This window comes from Chlorocebus sabaeus, chromosome 20 (genome assembly GCF_047675955.1).
Source record: "Chlorocebus sabaeus isolate Y175 chromosome 20, mChlSab1.0.hap1, whole genome shotgun sequence".
NCBI lineage: Eukaryota > Metazoa > Chordata > Mammalia > Primates > Cercopithecidae > Chlorocebus > Chlorocebus sabaeus.
Genome location: NC_132923.1, coordinates 20950753 through 20972615, shown reverse-complemented (window position 1 = coordinate 20972615; position 21863 = coordinate 20950753). Strand labels below are relative to the sequence as shown.

General features: G+C 47.2%; 1 protein-coding gene across 2 annotated transcripts in view; it reads left to right on the top strand.

Annotated features, from left to right (window-relative positions):
* VANGL1 (VANGL planar cell polarity protein 1) overlaps window positions 1-21863 on the top strand; it is a 52429-nt gene that overhangs the window by 18642 nt on the left and 11924 nt on the right. For both annotated transcript variants that reach the window (XM_073008454.1, XM_073008456.1), the window contains one exon: window positions 3275-3882. In XM_073008454.1, the coding sequence (XP_072864555.1) occupies window positions 3275-3882 (608 nt within the window). The remainder of the gene's footprint in view (window positions 1-3274; window positions 3883-21863) is intronic.

Genomic DNA, 21863 nt, shown 5'->3' with positions numbered 1-21863 from the left:
CGCAGCTCCAGACACCTACTGTTGCTCAGGAATTCAGGGATTCAGTGTTTGAGAAAAGCTGCAAATCCGGATTTTATGTGAAATCCTAACTTTATAGTATTTTTGAAATACTGACACTTTATTAATTTTTTAAACCATTGAGTGGGTTCTTCTCCAGGTTCCAACTGTCTGGCAGCCCACCTGATTTAAATAAATATCTGAGCTATACACAGAAACATGTTTGCACACCCTCTGCACATCCTGAAATATATATACACATGTCCAGCCTTGCCCCTCATAAACAAAGCAATGTATGATACACAGCTGTAAAGACAGATATAGGACTATAGCTAAGCATACATCTGTACATACCTGTGCATACACACAGGTAAGCATTTATAGTCAGATAGGTGCACTGAAACTGGAATTCCTCAGAGTATACAAGGTGTTCTTGGGACTCAAAGCTCCAGTTGTGGGTTGAACGTGGGGTTCACTGAGCAATGAGCAAATGCCTTTAGTGCTGCCTGCCTTGGCTCTGGGATGGCTGATGGTTGGGTGGGGCCAATCCTAGGACTGGATCACCCTGGAGTGCATGAGGGGGTCAGTTTCCTCCTGGATGTGGGTTCAGAGGTGCCGGTGGCCTACAACAAAGGCTATTCTTTCTCTGTATCTCCTCTGCACCTCAATCTGAGAACTACTTTGGAAGCTATTGGTGTTGCCCAAGAATGATCTGGTGTGAAAAGCATTGAGATGGGTGTTTGGAGGCTATATTCTTTAGTAGCTCCGTTACCTTGAGCGGTCACAGCCTTTGTAGGCCTCAGTTTCTGTACTGAATATCTAGGGGTTTTGATGAAAGCATCTTAGGTGCTTTTTCTTCTAAGAACCTCAAGCTTAACAGGATCCTTTGTACATCTTCATTTTTTAGGCATGCATGTGCACCCCAGGAAACTCTCTTGTGCCCCTCCTAGTCAACCTCTGCCCCACCCTCACCTCTCCAAGGCAACCACTGTGTTGATTTCTATCACTCTAGTTTAATTTTGCCTGTTTTTGAATTTAATATAATTAGAATCATATGGTCCACCCCTGCCCCCTAACCCGCCCCACTCAGCATAATGATTTTGAGATTTATCCATATTTTGGTATGTTTCAACAGCTTATTCTTTTTACTTTTGCTGAGTAGTGTTCCATTGTGTCAGTCTACCACAATTTGTTATCCATTCTCCTAGTGAATGGACATTGGGGTTTTTGTTTGTTGATTGGTTTGTTTGTTTTTTGAGACAGAGTCTTTCTCTGTTGCCCAGGCTGGAGTGCAGTGGCACGATCTCAGCTCACTGCAGCCTCTACCTCCCGGGTTCAAGCGATTCTCCTGCCTCAGCCTCCCGAATAGCCAGGATTACAGGCACGCGCCCCCAAGCCCAGCTGATTTTTGTATTTTTAGTAGAGACAGGCTTTCACCGTGTTGGCCAGGCTGGTCTCAGACTCCTGACCTCAGGTGATTTGCCTGCCTTGGCCTCCCAAAGTGCTAGGATTACAGGCGTGAGCCACCGCACCTGGCTGGATGTACATTTTTATTAATTTTTGGAGAAAACCTGAGAGTGGAATTGCTGAGCCATGTAATGAAGTGTATATTTAAATTTCTATGAAACCACCAGAGTGGTTTTCCAGAGGCACTGTGCCATGGTCCACTTCCACCAGCAATGTTTGAGAGTCCTGGCTGCTTCTGGCCATCGTCTTAAATAGGAATTTCTCTCAGTGTATGTGATACTTCGAACTTTCCAAGTTGAAGGATTATTAGTTCATAGGATTGAGACCTTAACCACCACTTCTTACCATAGCCCATACATTTCATAAATCATGTTTTTTGGTCATGACTAGATTCGGGGTTATTTGGTTATGAGCGATCTCTGTCTTGCTGATTTAGCTACTAACTTCAGCTAGCTTTTTCTAAGTCGGTGTCCTGATTTCACCCACTTTGCCACTGCATCTGATGTTGTTTTTTCTGAGTGAGAGGATACATACGAATTTCTGAGGCAAAACCTCTTTGGCCCCCTGTGTCTTTTCAGCACCTTGCTCTCTTGTTGCTCCGTTATTATTGCCAGTTGTTTTTAAACAGCAGAATCCTTTAAAATTCTGTCAACTGGGTCTTGCTAAGTGAATAGACTAATTGCTTTAACTTGCAACTGCCTAGAAGTTTAAAAAGACAGGAAGCTAGAAAGTAAAAGATACATTATAATAATCCTGGTTGTTTCTATGCCCTTGATGTTTAAGTTCGTCATGAAAATATGTTTTAGAAAGAATTTTTAAGCCAATATGGCCATACGTGGATTCTTGGATTTGCTTAGCTTGGTCCATGAGAAATATTGTTAAAGAGTGCTTGACACTGATACTTGTTAAGTGGATCTTGTGAACATCGTAAGGAGTTTTTTTTTTTTTTTTTTTGAGACGGAGTCTTGCTCTTGTCCCCCAGGCTGGAGTACAGTGGCACAATCTCAGCTCACTGCAACCTCTGACTCCCGGGTTCATGCAGTTCTCCTGCCTCAGCCTCCCGAGTAGCTGGGATTACAGGCACGCACCACCATGCCCAGCTAATTTTTGTATTTTTAGTAGAGACAGTGTTTCGCCATGTTGGCCAGGATGGTCTCGATCTCCTGACCTCGTGATCTCCCCACCTCGGCCTCCCAAAGTTCTGGGATTACAGGTGTGAGCCACCGCGCCCAGCCCGTAAGGAGATTGTTAAATGTGAGTCCTAGCTGCAGGTAAACTTGGGTTTGTGTAGTGATGTGAGTTCTCTTGCTATGCCCTTTGCTCTTCTGGGCTGCTGGAGGGTGTAGTAATACTCCCACCTCCAGAAGTTGGACTTCGTGAGCCTTTATATCCCAGCGTGAATTGGAAAGAAGATCCAGGAGGTTTATCTCTATAGATGAGCTCTCACAAGATTAGTCTAACACCTGGATTGCGCATTGCAAGGCAAACAGCTCCAGGCCCTCAGAGCTTCTCAAGGCTTTTCAGCACAGGGGGTGATAATCAATGTTATGTCAATGGATCACCCAAACAGACAGAAAGATCACATTATGTTTTCTCTGTTTGAGAAGGTAAATACTGTGTACATTTTGAAAATTTCAATGAAAATTGTTTGAGTTAAAAAGTTCTAATATTTAAAGAGTTAAGCTTTCATTTTCTGGAAGCTTTTGTGAACAGGGCTGGGTAGATGCGGCGGGCCCTGCCTGTTCACTGCTCTTTGTAGCTTTTACAAATGACCTGCATCGTGTCATCCTCACTGTCTTCTCCCCACCAGGATGACAACTGGGGAGAGACCACCACGGCCATCACAGGCACCTCAGAGCACAGCATATCCCAAGAGGACATTGCCAGGATCAGCAAGGACATGGAGGACAGCGTGGGGCTGGATTGCAAACGCTACCTGGGCCTCACCGTCGCCTCCTTTCTTGGACTTCTAGTTTTCCTCACCCCTATCGCCTTCATCCTTTTACCTCCGATCCTGTGGAGGGATGAGCTGGAGCCTTGTGGCACAATTTGTGAGGGGCTCTTTATCTCCGTGGCATTCAAACTCCTCATTCTGCTCATAGGGACCTGGGCACTTTTCTTCCGCAAGCGGAGAGCTGACATGCCACGGGTGTTTGTGTTTCGTGCCCTTTTGTTGGTCCTCATCTTTCTCTTTGTGGTTTCCTATTGGCTTTTTTATGGGGTCCGCATTTTGGACTCTCGGGACCGGAATTACCAGGGCATTGTGCAATATGCAGTCTCCCTCGTGGATGCCCTCCTCTTCATCCATTACCTGGCCATCGTCCTGCTGGAGCTTAGGCAGCTGCAGCCCATGTTCACACTGCAGGTGGTCCGCTCCACCGACGGCGAGTCCCGCTTCTACAGCCTGGGACACCTGAGGTAAGAGGCAACATGCAGGAGGCAGAAAGGATGGCTGATGCCTTGCTGGGAGACAGCTGCTTTCTAGCACGGGAGGGGTGGCAACAGATGCCAAGAGCTAGGACCAGAGTCTGACCCTTTTCTGGTTTGGGGAGGAGATGCGAAGGTGGGGAGGGTTTCCATGTTTATTGAGTTTCTGGACTTCTAGATGGTGCGGGGCAGTTGCTGGCTCTCACCCGGGTTGAGGTTTTGCTGGGTCTGTTCTCAAAGTTATTGGCAGCTCCCAAAAATGATGGAGAAAGGAGATGCATAGTGATGGCTGCCTACTTTGACTCTGAAATTGGCCAATGGACAATGGATAAAGTGACCACCAGCTCCATTTTGTCCAAAATGTGACATCTGATTTACCACGCTGTCCCAGTGGAATCGTGAATTGTTCCTTTTTTCCCTGCCCTCAGAGGCCTGGTTGGGGCAGTAAATTATATGGTCATCCTAGGGACCCTCCAATAAAGAATCAGGTGCAGGTTAGAGACTCCAAATGTGTGAGCTGTGAGTGTTTTGAAAATGTATGCCTGAGAAAAAGTTAGAAGTCAGTTGGGTTGTCATACTTAAATCTCTGCACATAATCTCATTATTTTGTGGTTAAATAAGAGTGATTACCATCATTTTATTTACTTCAAGGTAAGCACTTTATACAGATTGCATATTTAGTCTTCATAGAACCCCATGACCTAGGTGTTATTAATCCCCGTGTCACAGATGAAGAAACTAGGGCTTACAGATTTTACGTAATTGCACAAAAACATATGGCTAGCCTCATTTAGGATTCACTCAGATGTCGTGAGGCCAGGGCTGAGTGAATGCCCCCATAATGGCATCTCTCACTTTGTGGTTAGTGGCCTATTTTTCCATCTGTTTTCTTCCACAGACTATGAATGAGGCCAGGGGCCGCCCTTATACCTCATGACATTCTCAGTGCCTGGCATGGGGCATGGACACAGTTGGCACTGAGATGGTCTCTGGGTGAATGCAGAGCCTGGGACATCTGACTTCAAAGCCTTTACCCTCTCCCAGGCTCTCTGCCTCCTTAGGCAGAATATGCTGATGTGTGTAGCCTGCTTGGGGCAGGGTAGGCACTTAGTTCATTGCACCTATTACTGCTGTGATCATGTAGCTGGCAGAACAGCCAAAATCAGCAAGGACACACCTTAGTGGGTATCAGAACAATCGGCTTTGTCATAGATTTGGCTGGGCTCCAGGGAGGTGGCTCAGCTTGTATTTGGAGTCAGGCCACGCTGCCAAACCGTCTTCATGTTGGTGTGTACCCTCTTTCATTCCTCTGGCTTGGCTTGTGCTACGGGGATGGGATAATCTAGCATTCAAGGTTGCTGCCACCCTTGGTGGAAACTGGTGTCCAAGTCACATGTCTGTGTACCAGAAATCTGCGGTTTTGAGTCCTTCACAGATGCCTGTAGGGCTCTGAAGACAAGTAGGTCACCGCTTTGCCACGTATTCATCTCAGAAGGCTTTCTTTCCCCATGTTTGGCGTCGGGGAATGAGCAGCAGATTTGTGTTAAACATCTACTGTGTTCAGAGCCCCGGACACATCAGGCTGGCTGTCTTCAGAGCTCTATCTCAGCACCTGTGATGCTCACAGTCACTTGGAAAGAGTCTGTGCACCGCTGTCTGGTGGGCAGGTGCAGAAACAGGCCTGGGGTATAGGTGATGGAAACATAGGAGGACAGAGAATTTCAGATTGTGGCAGCAATAAAGCCAAGCGGGGGAGACAGTCTGTCTCAGAACAGGTTTTGCTGCAGTTAAAGCAGTAGAGAAAATTCCAGCTGTGGTCACGGTAGAGATGAGTGATATTTGGAGCTCTATATGTAAGTAGCCAAGACACTGGCCAGGAGTGAGGTCTGTGGTGGTTTTGATTTTTGGCCCTCAGCCCTAGTTGGTGTGAATTCCACCTGTGTAGGTGGGAAAGGGCGGGGCGTCTTCTCACCATAGGTCATCCAGGGTGGTGGGACTGACTTCCCCCCATGGGCTCCCACATTGCTCCTCCCTGTAAGACTGGTTGAGCTGCACACTGCAGCTGAGTGGGGGTGGAGAGGGGACAAACCAAACAGCCTGGGGAAAGTATGCCTGTGGCATGTTCAGAAAATGTAATTAGCAACAGCCCTCGCCTCTCACCACACAGTTCTGCTGGTCAGGGCAGAGCTGGACGGGAGAAGCCAGACTGATTGTGCTGCATGGCTCCCAGGCTTGCTACAAACCTTTCAGTTTGCTCTCACCATGACCAACTGTCCAGGCTTTCAAAAACTCAAGTCAGTCACCCCAGCTCCCCAGGGAGACCTGAAAGGTGGCAAGTGCCCATCTGCCTTGGGGAGAGCGTTTTGAGGTGGTCCCCAGCCTTATCCTTTCAGCTTCTCTTTAGGGCCATTGGTTTTCCTCCTCTCCCTGCCTTTAATTAGGCCCCCTTTGTCCCTCTCCTGGAGAGCCTGGGTTAGGAGGTGGAAAGAATGGCTGGGGAAAGAGCTACGTCTTTGCTGACAAATGGGGCCCTCAGGGAGAGCCAGATGCCCAAGTGACAGCCAGTCTGCCAGAGCTGGAACAGGCTTGGCACCTTTCCTCCTGGCATTGTGTGGGCCTGGTCACCCGCCGATCCTTGGGCTAAATCTGGTCTGAACCCAGCAGTGGCTAGAAGAGTTACTAGGCCAGAAATACAACTTCTAAGGCCTTTTGTAAAGTGTAGAAACAGACAGGAGGGAAGAGGGAGTGGGAATAGACAAAGCAAGCCTCGGAAATCAGAATAGCAGGGTCTCCATCAGACCCAGCAGAATCACAGGCTGTCGGCTCTCCCTTTATGTAAAGCCTTCACCGTGGCAGCAACCTATCGGGCTTAGGTGCCAAGCAAGCGATGGTGAGTTCTTTTTTATGTTTTCAAAGATGATTTTATCGAATTGACTGAGCTATTTTTGAGAATTGTCAAAAGAATGTCTACTCTTTAGTTTCTTAAAGAAAACAGGCTTCTCGTTAGTTCATAAAAGGCACTTGCTGTGGCCCTGCTTGTTGGCAAGAATGAAGTTTTGGGCTTATTTGAAAACTTTCAAAAATGTAAAAAGTTGTTGCAGAAAGTAAGAGACCGTAAATAGATTGAGATACTTCCTACCCTCTGCCCAGTGCCCTAGGAGTTACGAAAAGCTTTTCATAGGTTTGGACTCATTTGCTCCTCCTTGCTGCCCTGTCAGAGGTCAGAGCAGGTGGGGTAGGGGTGTCCCCTCTTACAGTTGAGGTCCCCAAGCCCCAGGGTCAGAGACCTGCTCAAGGTCACAGGGAATCAGCACCTTCCTGTGCATCACACCCCTTACCCCACCGCACTGTCTACAGCATCCTGGTGTCTCACACAGTCGCTTTGTCATTTTCCGTACACACCTTGCTTGTCACTTTTCTTGACCCCGTTCTCACAATAAGTTGCTAACTTTTCCAGGATGTTACCAGAGACTAATGACTTTTGATATGACTTGATTTGAGGAGAAACCTGGAAGAATAGAAGAGCCTAAAAATTGGTATTCAATTATCGTAACCATTTTTCAGTTTTGAAACCTCCAAAGGGAAATACTGTGAATACTGGCGCAGACACTAGTATAATTGACTGGTTGAATGTGAAATGGTAGAACAACAGAGACAGAAAAAGAAAACCTTAACGATAAACAATTAAACAGGTACCTTCTAATCTTTGTTTTTTTTGAGGGGGCGGGGATGGAGTCTCACTCTGTCGCCCAGGCTGGAGTGCAGTGGTATGATCTTGGCTCAGTGCAAGCTCCGCCTCCCAGGTTCACACCATTCTCCTGCCTCAGCCTCCTGAGTAGCTGGGACTACAGGTGCCCACCACCACACCTGGCTAATTTTTTCTGTTTCTTTAGTAGAGATAGGATTTCACCATGTTAGCCAGGATGGTCTTGATCTCCTGACCTCGTGATCCGCCTGCCTAAGCCTCCCAAAGTACTGGGATTACAGGCATGAGCCACTGCACCCAGCCGTACCTTCTAATCTTTTAACATGCAACTCAGTTTTCACAACAATCATGTGAGGTAGGTTCTGGTAGCCAGCCTCCTTTTCAGATGAGCAAACTGAGGCGTGGGAGAGTCAGGTAAGTCTAAGGCCCCGTTTGTAATTGTGGGATCCAGGATTTGAGCCCAGGCTCTCTGCTTCCAGAATGATCTTACCCATTTCACCATACTACCTCTGAATAGATAGGTTCGTGTTCACATCACTGCTTTAGGAACACATGAACAAACCCAGAAGCATTTTTCGAGTGTTTCCCATGTGCCAGCCTGATTGCCAGCTATTTTTGTATACATTATTGTGTTTCACTTAACACAGAGCTTAGGGCTGGAACAGAGAATGTGGTGGATTGTCAAGATGGCTTGCACTCTGAGGTCCATTCCTTAGCTCCACTGGTTATTTTATTCACTCAGTTGACAAAGCTTGGTCCTTAAAGTCATAGCAGTAGGTTTGAGCCTTTGGTCAGACCTTTTTAACTTTCTATACTTCACGTGTCTCAAAGAAGATATCTTTTATCTATTGTTGTGCAACAACTACCCCACCACTTAGTAGCTTAAAACAACCAATACAGTATTTGTCACAATTCTGCAGCATGGATTGGGCTCAGCCAGGAGGTTCTTTAACTGATCCTGCCCATGGTCCTGTGTGATTATACTCACACGGTGAGTCAGCCAAGGCTGACTTTCTTTTCCTGTGTATTCTGTCCTCCTTCTTTTCCTATATATTCTCTCCTTCTCGTGGCCTCTGCGTGTTGTTTCCGCACCAGGTTGCTAGACTTCTTAAATGGCAGTTCAAGGCTCCCAAGAGCACAAAAGCAGAAACTCCCACCCAGGCCTTTTAAGGTCTGGGCCTGGAATTGTCCCAGTATTATTTCTATTGCATTCTCTTGGAGAAAGCAAGCCACAGCCCTATCCCACATTTAAGGGGAGAGGACGACACAAGACAGAGGCTACTAGGGCGTAAAGGTCAATATCACAGACTCCCACAACCACCTAGGACTCTTTCTCAGAGTCTGTTTATTCTTATTTGGCATATAGTTCTAACCAATTTAATTATTGATTTCTATACCTTAAAAAGCCCAGAAGTAACATGTTTTGAGGGGGAAAAGCACTGCTTTAAGGAGGTATATGAACATCAATGAAAAATGATAGCTGATAGTCATCAACAAGGAGGGAGACAGAGAAACCACAAAAGCAGGAATGACTCAGCACTCTGGGAAACTTTCCACAGTGGCCCACTCTGTAGGATATTTATGTTTCTGAAGCTCCATTCTACCCAATTCAGCCAGCAGGTTTTAACCGTTTGGGTTTTTAAGCTTCGGGGTCAAAGTTTTGGAGTCAGAAATGCTTCATTCATTGAGACTGAGAAAGAGTAGCTTATAAATCGACACTGACCATAGACCTTGATTTTGTGTCGCCACCCAAATCTCATCTTCAATTGTAGCTCCCATAATTCCCACATGTTGTGGGAGGGACCCAGTGGGAGTTAATTGAATCACAGGGGCAATTTCTCCCATACTGTTCTTGTGGTAGTGAATACGTCTCACAAGATCTGATGGTTTTGTAAGAGGAAACCTTATAAGAGGTGGCTCTCATTTTCTTTCTTGTCTATAAGATGTGCCTTTTGCCTTCTCCTATGATTGTGAGGCCTCCCCAGCCATGTGGAACTGTGAGTCCGTTAAACCTCTTTTTCTGTATAAATTACCCAGTCAGGTATATCTTCATCAGCAGCATAAAAATGGACTAATACAGATCTTTTAATCAAAGATGTGGTAACTAATCACAGAACCACCTGTTCTTTAGAGGAAATGATCCTTGGATTGCTTTTCAAGCAATGGAAGTTTATGATTGTCACATTGTCAGTTGTGATTAGATTCAAAGAAGTGTTATGGACTGAATGTTTGTAGTCCCCCCAGATTCATATGTGGAAGCCCTAACCTCCAGTGTGGTGTATTTGGAGATGGAGCCTCTAAGGAAGAAATTGAGGTTAAATGTAGTCAGTGTGGGACCCTGATCCCATAGGACTGGCGTCCTTACAAGAACAGATATGAGAGAGCTTTCTCTCTCTGCACACACCCTTAGAAAAGGCTGTTTGAGGCCACAGAAAGAAGGTGGCCATCTGTAAGCCCAAAAAAGAGCCCTCAGCAGGAACCACAGTGGCTGGAGCCTTGATCTTGGACCCCTAGCCTTCAGAACTGTAAGAAAATAAATTTCTGTTGTTTAAGCTACCTAGTCTGTAGCATTTTGGTAACAGCAGCCTGAGCTGAGACAGGAATATTACATACACTGGAGACTTTTGACCCCAGAGACTTTTGACCTGTTGAAATAGAGCTCATCTTGTCCTCTCTTCAGCTCATGCAGGCATCCTCCCAGCTTGTACGGGGGCCTTTCTTCTCTGGATTGCACTTTGATTTTCTAGTTTTAAGTGACAAAGGGAGAGTCTCTTAGGGAGGTTAAAGTTACTCCAGTAATTCCAGGATATTTCCAGCTCCTTTTGAAATCTTATGTTTGTGATTCTGGGTCAAGTAATGTCCAAGCCGGTGATTACATTACTGGTAGGCATGTTTCTCATGCTGGGCCACGCCCTCCATCCCGTGTTCACGATGAGCACCAACGGTCTCCAAGAGCCCAGAGCCAGTGGCTGCAACGTTGGGAAAATTCTTAAATGACCATCAGTGGTTTTGGCTCATGTTACTACGATCGTGGGTTCAGATGCCATCTCATTTTTAGAAATGTGTGTTTTTGTACTCCTGTAATTACTTTTTAATAAAGATATTTTTCCAGTCCTCACCCCCACTCCATAGCAAAGCAAAGGACAAGAGCAAGTAAGGGCTAAAACATAGAGTGTGGAGGGTTTTGCTCAGGCCTTATTTTGCTGTGGGAGAATTTTGAAGGCAGGAGTGGAGCTGCCGTTTGTGGTTTGGTGCTGTGGTGCCTGTTAAAAGTGGCTTTAATGAGAGTGTAAGGTGCTGCACACTGAAGCCCTGTGTTTACTCAGCTGCCTCCTGCCAGCGGCCACAGCTGGGATGGCTTCCCTCGCAACGGCGTCTGCCCACAGCCTTGCGCCGAGGCCCAGAGGACTCACAGGGAAGGGAGCTGGCAAAGGTGAAGCTGGTTTTCATGGTCTCCTTAGGGGCCCGGCCCCTGGGAGATGGGTGACACTCCCTGAATGCTGTGCTGTTGGTTTCCCTGGAGGATTCTCGCTGCAGGCCAGGGCCCGTATTTTCCACACTCATCACGAGTGGCTGGGTGTGACTTGACACAGTGTGAAAGTGGTGGGGCGTGAGTGCTCAGGAGGGCAAACAGCCTGCAGCCTCCTTCCCCTGGCTGCAAAGCTGCCACTCGGCTCTGCTCTGGCCTGGGTTTTGGGGAACCAAGATCCACTTGGGCAGGCCGGAAGCCTCAGACTCCAGACTTCATGGTGTGCTCCTTCCTGCGTACTCACGAGGAAGATGAGGCAGTCCAACATCCTGGGTCGGGTGGAGGTGTTTCGAGTCCATATCTAAATCTTTTTCTTAGAACGCCCTAAGCAGGCCGCTGTCTTTGATCCCCATGGCTCTGTTGTTTATCTTGGTGTAATTCATCATTGTAATTTAAGACGTGGAGAGAGCAGAGTTCCCATCCCAGGCAGGGGAGGCACAGTGCAGGTTGGACTGTGCAAGGAAGTGGCAGCGTGGCGAGGTTTGTGTCGCGGCCTGCAAGCAGGGCTGCGTGCTCCCCAGGCAGACTGTGGCAGAGCCAAGCCCCTCACTTGTAGGGAAGCGTGTCTCCTAGGTGCCCCGGCAGTGGAGGTCTGCCAGCATCTCTGTGCTGTGGGGAAGGCAGCCAGAGGGTTTCAGCCATAACTATCTCAGCCGCTCCGCAGGAGACCAGCAGTGTGTCTCTGCACTCAGAACTGCCACTGGGCCATGGTGTTAAGCCCAGGAGGGGTGTCCATGTTAACAACCTTGTATTGCTTAGTTGCTGAGACCAGAAGAACCAGGTCATTGCATGAGCTGTTAGCTACTTCTGGTTCTCACAAACTCCTCCCAGTGTTGATAGAGAATGGTGTCCTCCGGGCATGCTCTGGGTATAGTTTTATTTGTATTATTAGGGACTCATGGAGAAGCGCTGTGGGTGTCCCCCACACTGCACTTTGGAGATCATTCTGTGATTCCCAGGTCCTGCTGATTCCATTCCTTGGCGCTCTGGGATTAGATATCCTAGGCTGCCCATCTGCTTGTTCATCTTTCAGCGGAGATACCCTGCAGGGCTTGTCCACAGCTTGAATTTCAAAGCAAAAGCCAGGCATGCTTTCCAGCCTTCAAATATTGGTTCAGAGAATTCGGCTGCTGAAAATTCTGTGTACCTGAGGCACCAGCAGGCCCGGGACTCGAGTGAATCCAGGTGGCCCGAGGAAGAGCCTTCCCGCGGGCTCAGCCGCCACACAGAGCCTCTGATCTGTTTCCCTTTGCAGAGTGGGCAGTCTCCTGTGTCTCAAGACCTCAAGCAGAAGCCTGTGGCCCTCCTCCTCTATCCTGAAAGTCCAACCAAGTCCAGGCCTTCGTTATGAGACCTGTTAGTAAACATGAGCTAATTCCAGTTTTTACCCCTCTTTGTCCTTCTCAAGTTCCAAGGTGATCATTGCCTGTTATCTATGGGACTTGTGTAAGCTAACTTCCCAAATGCAGCTGTGAGACAAACATTTTAATTAAAAGGCAGAAGGGCCGGGAGATATAAACACTCATGTGCCTGGTTGTCAGTGAAGGCGGTGGCGTTCAGCGTCCAGGGGCTAATTATATTCTCTTCTGTGGGACTCACACAAATATTGCCACAAATGGTCCTGACTGTCAGACTGAAGTCATTTATCTCCAAGTGTGGGGAGCAGTGAAGCCCATACATCTAGGTAGATTAGCCCTGACGGACTCTTCTAGGAAGTAGCAGGTGGGTAAAACTGAGAGCATCAGCTATTGCACCCTACCTGGAGGTTTTCACAGAAAGCTGAATCAACTTGTATTAGGGGTTCTGCATTTTAGAATTTTCTCAAAGACCTAGGTTTGGGCCCTAAAATGCAGCCATCAGAACAGGCACACCTTAAAAAGTAGGTAATGAGTGGCCTTAGTGCCTGGGCAGCCTTCAGTACTGGCCGCCTTTGGTTGTCCCTGTCCACTGACCCTCCTTCCTCCCATGCTTTCACCTTTGCGTTCATCTGCAGCCTCAGTTACCATTGACCAGCCTGCCTCCACCCTTCCTTCCATAAGTTCAAGTACATTAGTTTCCTAAGGCTGAAGTAACAGAGTATAGCACAAACTGAATGGCTTAAAAGTTCTGCTTCTCAGAAAGTACAAAATGTAGGTGTTGGCACAGCTGTGCTGCCCGCAAAGGCTCTAGGGAGGAATCTTTCCTTGCCTCTTCCTAGTTTCTGGTGGCTGCTGGCAACCCTTCATGTTCCTTTGTTTACGGCTGTGTCACTCCAGTTTCTGCCGCCGTCATTACATGACCTCCTCCGTGTGGGTCTCTGTTATATCCTCTTTTTTTTTTTTTTGAGACAGAGTCTTACTCTTTCGCCCAGGCATGAATGCATTGGTGCGATCTCAGCTCACTACAACCTCTGCCTCCCAGGTTCAAGCAGTTCTCCTGCCTCAGCCTCCTTAGTAGCTGGGATTACAGGCACACGCCACCACACCCAGCTTATTTTTGTATTTTTAGTAGAGTCGGGGTTTCACCTTGTTGGTCAGGCTGGCCTTGAACTCTTGACCTCAAGTGATCTGCCTGTGTCGGCCTCCCAAAGTGCTGGGATTACAGACATGAGCCAAAGAGGCCTGGCCACCTCTTTTCTTATACGGATACCAGAATGACTCTACCTTAACTAAACATAACATCTGCAAAGACCCTGTGTCCAAATAAGGTCACATTCTGAAGTTCTGGGTAGATGCACATTTTGAGAGACACTATTTGCCACTACAGGTTTCTCCAAGCTGTGCTGTCCTGTGACTGAACACTGACCCTGTTGCTCTATTGTGGATGTTTGGGAGGATTAATACCAGCCTGTTTCTGCTCACACTGCTTTCTCTGCCTGGAATTTGCTTTACAGCCTGTTGTCCATGGTGTGACCATCATTCATCTTGTAAGACTTAACGGTCCAGCTTTGCCCCCACTGTGGATCCCCAGTGGGAACACCATCCCCCTCTTCTTAGTGTGCATGTTCTGTCATGGTCTCTGGATCACTTGACTGTACTTACTGTTTGAGTGGTGCTCACCACTGATTGGAGTGTAAGCCCCCGGAAGGTTTCATTTACATCCGGGTCACAGTACTGGGGACTTAGCAGGTGCTCATCATTTATAACTGCTTTTGATGGAGTTGGAGAGGCTAGTTATTAAGATTTTTGTGAATGTAGCATCCTTAGCTGGCGTTCAGGATAGTGACTGCATGCCCTAAAAGGAGATCTTTGCAGATTTTACTCTATGACAAGAAAACTTTTTAGTGCTTTTTCTGTCAGCATGTACTTAGGTAATGAGAAGAATGACCTGGCATATATTTGGGGAATTAGCATGCAAGAAGTACTTTGACATTTTCCACATGTGAAGAAAGCTATTTTTCTTGACCTAGCTGAAGGGATCAAATTCATATTTGAAAAGATGTGGCTAAAACTTGAAAAGGACTTGTCCATAGGGGATGTCTTCATCTCTTCTCCCTGCTCAGGGAGAAGTTGCAGGCCATAAAGTGTGAGGGCATCAGTCTGGATGAGCTCTAAATCTCAATGTTAATTTCTGATTTCAATAACATGTAAGAGTACAAGTTTGATTGCAGAAGCCACAATCAAGTTCACGGGAGGGTGAATGAATGGGAAATAGAAGGGACTGTGTGTGCATCTGTGTGTATGTGTGCATGTGTGCACACATTTTTTTAGGCTTTGGTTCCTTTAGCTACAAAATGAGGGAGTTAAAATGGAGGTGGTTTATGGCCACAATTGTTTCCTTCAAGTGTATAATAGGCTTTCACGAGAAGGGGGGACTTGGGTTCAGAACAAAGCATTGGGTGAACCAGTGGTAGAACTGAAAGGTCATTTCAATGTGAAAATGAACTTTCTTTTCAAGCAAAGGCTGGATGTCATCTGGGAGCTTATAAAAAGAATTGGTATATGGATGCCAGGCACAGTGGCTCACGCCTGTAATCCCAGCACTTTGGTAGACTGAAATGGGTGGATCCGTTGAGGCCAGAAGTTTGAGCCAGCCTGGACAACATGGTGAAAATCCGTCTCCACCAAAATACAAAAGTGAGCCAGGTGTGGTGGCATGTGCCTGTAGTTCCAGCTACTCTGGAGCCTGAGGCATGAGAATTGCTTGAACCTGGGAAGCAGTTAGCTGAGATTGCACCACTACACTCCATCCTGGGCAACAAAGGAGACTCTGTCTCAAAAATAAAAATAAAAATTGGCCAGGTTTGGTGACTCACACCTGTAATCCCAGCACTTTGGGAGGCCAAGGTAGGTGGATCATCTGACGTCAGGAGTGCAAGACCAGCCTGGCCAACAAGGCGAAACCCTGTCTCTACTAAAAATCAGCCAGCCATGGTGGCCTGTGCCTGTAATCCCAGGTACTCAGGATGCTGAGGCAGGAGAATTGCTTGGACCTGGGAGGCAGAGGTTGCAGTGAGCTGAGATATGCCACTGCACTCCAGCTTGGGTGACAGAGTGAGACTCCGTCTCTAAATAAATAAATAAATAAAATAATTTTTAAAAATAATTGATACATGGATTGGGAGATTGGACTGATGGACTCTTGATTTCTCTAATTCTTGAATCTCTGCTTGGGTGAACACTAAGATTCCTTCCATTTCTAAAATTTTGAGGTTCAGTATAAATGGAAGTGAGGTCATGCTTTTGTGCCTAGGGACTATGTGTATATTCTAGCCATCAACCAACCCCATCCCTGCTGCATAATGTTCATGCTCATTATGAGTAATGAGATAATATTTTGTGTTTGTAGAATGCATTATAGTTTATAGATGCCTTCACTGTCATTATTTCATTTGCTCTTCTCAACAACCACATGCGGTAGTCAGTATTATCTCTTTATCAAAGGCCAAGGAAAAGGCCAAGAAAGGAGAAATGACTTATACAGGATTACAGGGTAGGTAGCAGGAATCTAGAGCTTCTGGGATCTAGTACTCCTTCTACAGTGGATGCCTCCGTATACATAGGTTTGATTTTCAGGAGGCTGAGAGTTGGCAGGAAGTACTGCATAAAAACAAACAGTAGCATAGCTTTGTGGCCCCAGTCCCTAAGGAAGACTGCAGAGTAGACCCATCTTGGCTCATTTCCCATGGCAGTACCGTCATGGTGGGCCTCTGGGGGAGGTTGGTACAGGCACACATGGGATCAAGTTGGCCACTTCAACATATATGGCCATATAAGCTCATGGTGGCTATCGTTTATGAGTTATTTACTTTGAATAAGCACTTTAAAATGTGTTATTTCATCTTCAGCATAGACCTAAACAGGCAGGCTGCTCCTCTTTAGGAAGCAGGGAAGTGGAGGGCGAACTCCCAAGTCTCCAGTATTTTTCCTGGTCTAAATGCCAACTAGCTTTGAAGTCTCAGAATGTCATAGAACTTGGAATCATCTCAATGGATATTTAAGCTCATGAGACGTAACCTGCCTTAGGGCGATGCCAACCTCAGCCAGCACCTGGTATACTTGGATCTCGCAGGCTGCTGCTGGAGGTTCTGAGTAGCTGCCTGTACCAGGCCTGCCCCAGTCAATTCATTAGCCTTTCAGTAAGTCATTTTATGCTGCTGAGTATTTTGGAGCCCACTTATCTTGGTAAGCAGGGTTTTCTGTGCTGTTCTTCCCATCCTGCAGATGAAGAGTATGAGGTTTGAAGAAGTGACTAATTCGTTCAAGTTGAATGAATGAGTGAGAGAGCCTGGAGTCGTGTTATCTGGGGCCAAAGTCTGTACCAATTGCACTGTGCGTGCCTCCTCCCGCAGCCTCTGTGCAGACTCAGACATGCACAGAGCATGGGGAGGCAGTGGATGGTTTAGGTATGCAGGGCATTAATTTGATTTGTATTTTTTTCTTCAGAATTTATCTTTAAAAAATATGCCTTTCAGATTTTTGTGCATTAACATTTGAACTATGTTTTGAGGTGCTTCTTTCCAGGTCTGTTTAAGAAATGTAGCCCAAGGGCGAGCCCCTCTTCTCTGTTGCCATGGCAGTCATATAACAGTTGTCAACAACACTGGAAGTGCTTTTCGTGGTTGATTAGACACAAAAGACCACAGCCTTTCTCATTCCACCCTCTTTGTCTTGCAAAGAAAGTAGGCCAGTAGGCAATGTGGTCAGCAGTGAGTTTTAAATTAAAATGTAGCTGTCGGATTCCCTTAGACCGTTATGTAGACCCATTGCTGGTCTGTCCTTCCCAGGAGTTCAAGTTTGGACCAGCCTACACTCAAGCCGGTTGAGGAGGTTTTTATGCATTGGTCTCAAGCGAATTTCTATCACAACTAGGTGTACCTTCATGTGCTGTTTTCCACACATCTATGTGGTCTGGGAGAGGGTATTTCTTTCCTGGGGTTGTGACTAGGCAGATATGTTGGTATGCGGCACCAGTTGAGCACAGAGTCCTCTATCTTGGGAAAATGCTCCTTGTCATAGGTTTGTGAGGGGGCTGAGTCTGCAGTCTGTACTTCAGGCTCCCCCTGACAGCAATACAGGGGTCCTGTTCAGTCAGGCTACCTAGCCTTTTCTCTCTGAATGTAATGGTGATAACAGAGGGGGCAAGTTTCTAACCAACTTGATTTTTCTTGCCTCCCACATTTCCCCAAGATTGTCTGTTCTAGAGACTGGGGTTTGTAGAAGGATTTGCTTTTGTTCATCTCTGGGGCCCTTTTTGCCTCTGAAAGTCCATGATTTTCTGAAATACATATTCAGGACTGATCTCAGGCCTATGGGAATTCTAAGATTGCACGAACAGAGAAGCTAAGCCTGCAAGTATTATATACCCATGGAGGAACCAAAGGACATGTCTCCTGTGTGTCAGGAATTTGCATAGGTGAGCTTGTTGAAGGGGCAAGACCACCTTCCTTGAAGACATCACAAGTCACGTGTCATCATCTTCGATACTCCAAGTTTAGGGACAGATCAGCGGGGCCTGGAGGATTCGAAAAGGCTTCCTGAAAGAAGGCAGTCCTGCGTTGGCTTTGTGGTTCCTTCCATATTTGGAGGGTGGAGAGGAATCGAGGCAGGAGGAATGCTGGGCGCTGACAGTGGTGGAAGGAACGGCTGCTCCCTGCGTCCTGGTCTCCTGGGGCTATGACCGAGGCCATGGCGTAGTAATTAGGAATGACTGATAGCCAGTAGGGAGGGAGAATGTAGAAAAAAATGTAAACTAAACAACCTCACCTATTCATACTTGCTGCAGCCTGGGACAGAGTGGGGATAGATGGCCTCCACCTCCTGATGGAATCCAGTGTCTTCACTGCATTATGTACATGGCACAGCTAAGTGTTAAGATGCGTAATCATCTGGAGTAATCAAGAAGACTTAAGTCATACATCACAGACCTCACTCTCTTCAAAACAATGAAGAAAGGCCCGGCACAGTGGCTCACACCTGTAGTCCCAGAACTTTGGGAGACCAAGGTGGGCAGATCACTTGAGCTCAGGAGTTCAAGACCAGCCTGGGCAACATGGTGAGACCCCGTCTCTTCTAAAAATATAAAAATTAGCTGGGCATGGTGGCACGTGCCTGTAGTCCCAGCTATTTGGGAGTCTGAGGCAGGAGAATCTCTTGAACCTGGGAGGTGGAGGTTGCAGTGAGCCGAGATTATGCCACTGCACTCCAGCCTGGGTGACAGAGGGAGACTGTCTCAAAAAATAAAAGATGAAGAAAGGCATATTGGATTTTATCCCGAAAGGTCACAACCATTTGGTTTAAGTCGTGCACTTGAGTTATGTGTTTATTTAGTTACTTGGAAATTCTCATTCCCTAATATTGCTAGATATGCTGGACATCAGACAGACTATCCTCTGTAGGTGCGAGCATGCACACTCTTGCAGGTGTTTATCAACTTCTCCCTGAGATCCCTTCAGCTCCAGCGTTGGCTTCTCAGCCTGGGAGCTGGCCAGGCTCTGAGTCATCCCGTTGCTTCTCTGAGAGGGCAGAGCCAGAGGGAGTGCAGGACGCCTGCGCTTTCCCTTTGTTTGGTATTTCTGAGCAAAGGCTCTCACTCCTTGGGAAGACTGTGAGAGCTGTGCCTGTGACACCCAGGGCTGGCATCTCACGGTACCCACCCCCACCCTGGGCACTTCCTGGGATGCCAGGACTTTGCTCTGAGGGGGCTGTCAGGTAGGCTGTGGACTTGGCCCATTTGGAGAGCATCTGCTGAGGCCCCATGCTGGAAGGCAGTGAGCCAGGAGCCCTGCTGGAGACAGAAGCCACTGCTCGGGGCAGTGCATCGCACTCACAGGGTGGAGGGTAAGAGACACAGCTGGGAGGCTTTGACCCAGCCATCCCCTCACCCGCCGCAGCTGAATTAGTGGGATTCCCTTGGCCCCTCCTCGCAGCCTCGCTGAACAGAAAACCAAAACTCAGCAACCACAAGACAGTTTTGAGTTGGAGATGGTTCTGAGGAGAACTTCTGATGATTGCCTTTTAATTTTTAAATTTAGATCAAGGTAATACTTTTCTATTGGGAATCCAGGGGCCTGGAGATGTTTCTGTATCATTAGAGGAGGGGATGAAGTGGGTTTGAACCCTAGTGGGTGTGTGTGTGTAAACTGAGTCTTACAGCCATGCAGAGGGGCTCCTTGCCTCCCAAAGCCTAGGCACTCCGGAAAAGGCACACACAGGGGTGAGAGCTGAGCTAGGCACACCAGGGAGAGAGAGAGTGTGTGTGTCTGTGTGTGTCTGTGTGTGTGTATCTGTGTGTGTGTGTGTGTGTCTCTGTGTGTATCTGTGTGTGTGTGTCTGTGTGTGTGTGTGTGTGTCTGTGTGTGTGTGTGTATCTGTGTGTGTGTGTGTGTCTGTGTGTGTGTGTCTCTGTGTGTATCTGTGTGTGTGTGTCTGTGTGTGTGTGTGTGTCTGTGTGTGTGTGTGTGTCTGTGTGTGTGTGTGTGTATCTGTGTGTGTGTGTGTCTGTGTGTGTGTGTCTGTGTGTGTGTGTGTGTCTGTGTGTGTGTCTGTGTGTGTGTCTGTGTGTGTGTGTGTCTCTGTGTGTATCTGTGTGTGTGTGTGTGTGTGTGTGTGTCTGTGTGTGTGTGTGTGTGTGTGTGTGTGTAGAGAGAGAGATCAGGGGGAGGGCTGCGATGAATATCTGGATGGGGCAGGAATAAAGAAGCACTTGCCTCTCTCTGGAGAATGCCGTGGACAGGGGGCAAGGACGGGGTTGGAGCCACATTGACTTGGAGATTGCTAGGTGAGACTTTCAGGGCAAGCAGAGTGGACTTCTGCAGGAAGAGCTCTTGTGACACACAAATCTCCACACAAGGCCGCCACCTCAGGAAGGCTGCACCCTGTCCCAGGCAGCCAGAAGCTCTTCTCCGTGCTTACTTAGACCCACGTGTTCCAGCATGAGAGCACACTCACTGTCATGGGGTTCATGCTCCATGTACCGACTAAGGAGGAGCTCCTTCTGTCTATCTTGATATTCCCAGTGCTTAGCAGACACAGGCACTCAAATACGGAATGACGAGTGAGCAACTGAGTTAATTGAATGATCAGAATTTTTGAAATGCAAATTTGCTGTTAGGAGTCTTAGGTTTACTTCTATCATGCAAAGTTGGTCTCACCAGATTTCCCCTGATAGTGTTCCCCAGCCTCACATGACTGTACATTATCTAGGACAACATTAAGTACCAACTGAATGCAGGCACCGCTGGGGATATAACTCAGAAAGCTTTGCCATGATTCTGCTCTTAAGCAGGTTAGCTGACTGACTTCCAGATTCAACTCTGTTAAAGTCTTGAAGCAGAGCTCCAAGGGGAGCCAAAGAGGTGGGTCGACAGAATTTCCAGCGGATGGTTTAGGAGCTCCCTTGCCTTGGTGTGAAGTGAAGATCCCTGAGCCACCCTGAGAGTGTTGGAACACAGTGCCGTCATCCAGGAATCAAAGGGAGCCCCGTCCTGGTGCTCCGGCTACTGCAAATAATCCTTGTAAGCCGATCTGCTTAGCAGAGTACTAGAAAGGAAAATCTAAAGGGCAAGATAAAAATATATCTATGGTATTTAACATGGTGGTGGTTGGAGATGTCAGCACGTACACTGTTACACAGAGGCTACATGTTCCCGGAAAGCCCAACTTGGAGGTTTGTAAATCATGTCAGAGTTCCAGGTCTCCTACTTATTGACTACATGCTGTTGTGCAGGTCATAGATTTTTGAGCCTCAATTTTCTTACCTCGAATGACTGTGAGGGTGAAATGAGAATCAGGGATGTGCAAACCCTTGCTGTATCATTGCAAGGTGTTCTTAAAGTGGCAAGTGTCATGCACTGTAGACCAAGAGCATATTCTTTTGCTGTCTAGACTCATTTCCAATTGTAAGTGCCCTCCCACATCCTCTCTCCCACTTGTTGATGGTACCTGTTCTTTGTTCCCCTGCTGCTCTCTGACGACCAAGCAGAGGATAGGTTGGAGACCTAGAATATCAGAACATGGATAGTCACCTTCATACCCCTCTGCCAAAGGCCAGAGATAGCAGTCCAAGGGGTAGGGGGACCCAGAAAGATCAGGTGGTCTCTGTGGAGGCCCTCTTTTTTTTTTTTTTTGAGACTGAGTTTCATTCTTATTGCCCAGGCTGGAGTGCAATGACGCAATCTTGGCTCACTGCAACCTCCGCCTCCTAGGTTCAAGTGATTCTCCTGTCTCAGCCTCCCAAGTAGCTGGGATTACAGGCATGTGCTACCACGCCCGGATAGTTTTTGTATTTTTAATAGAGAGGGGGTTTCATCATATTGGT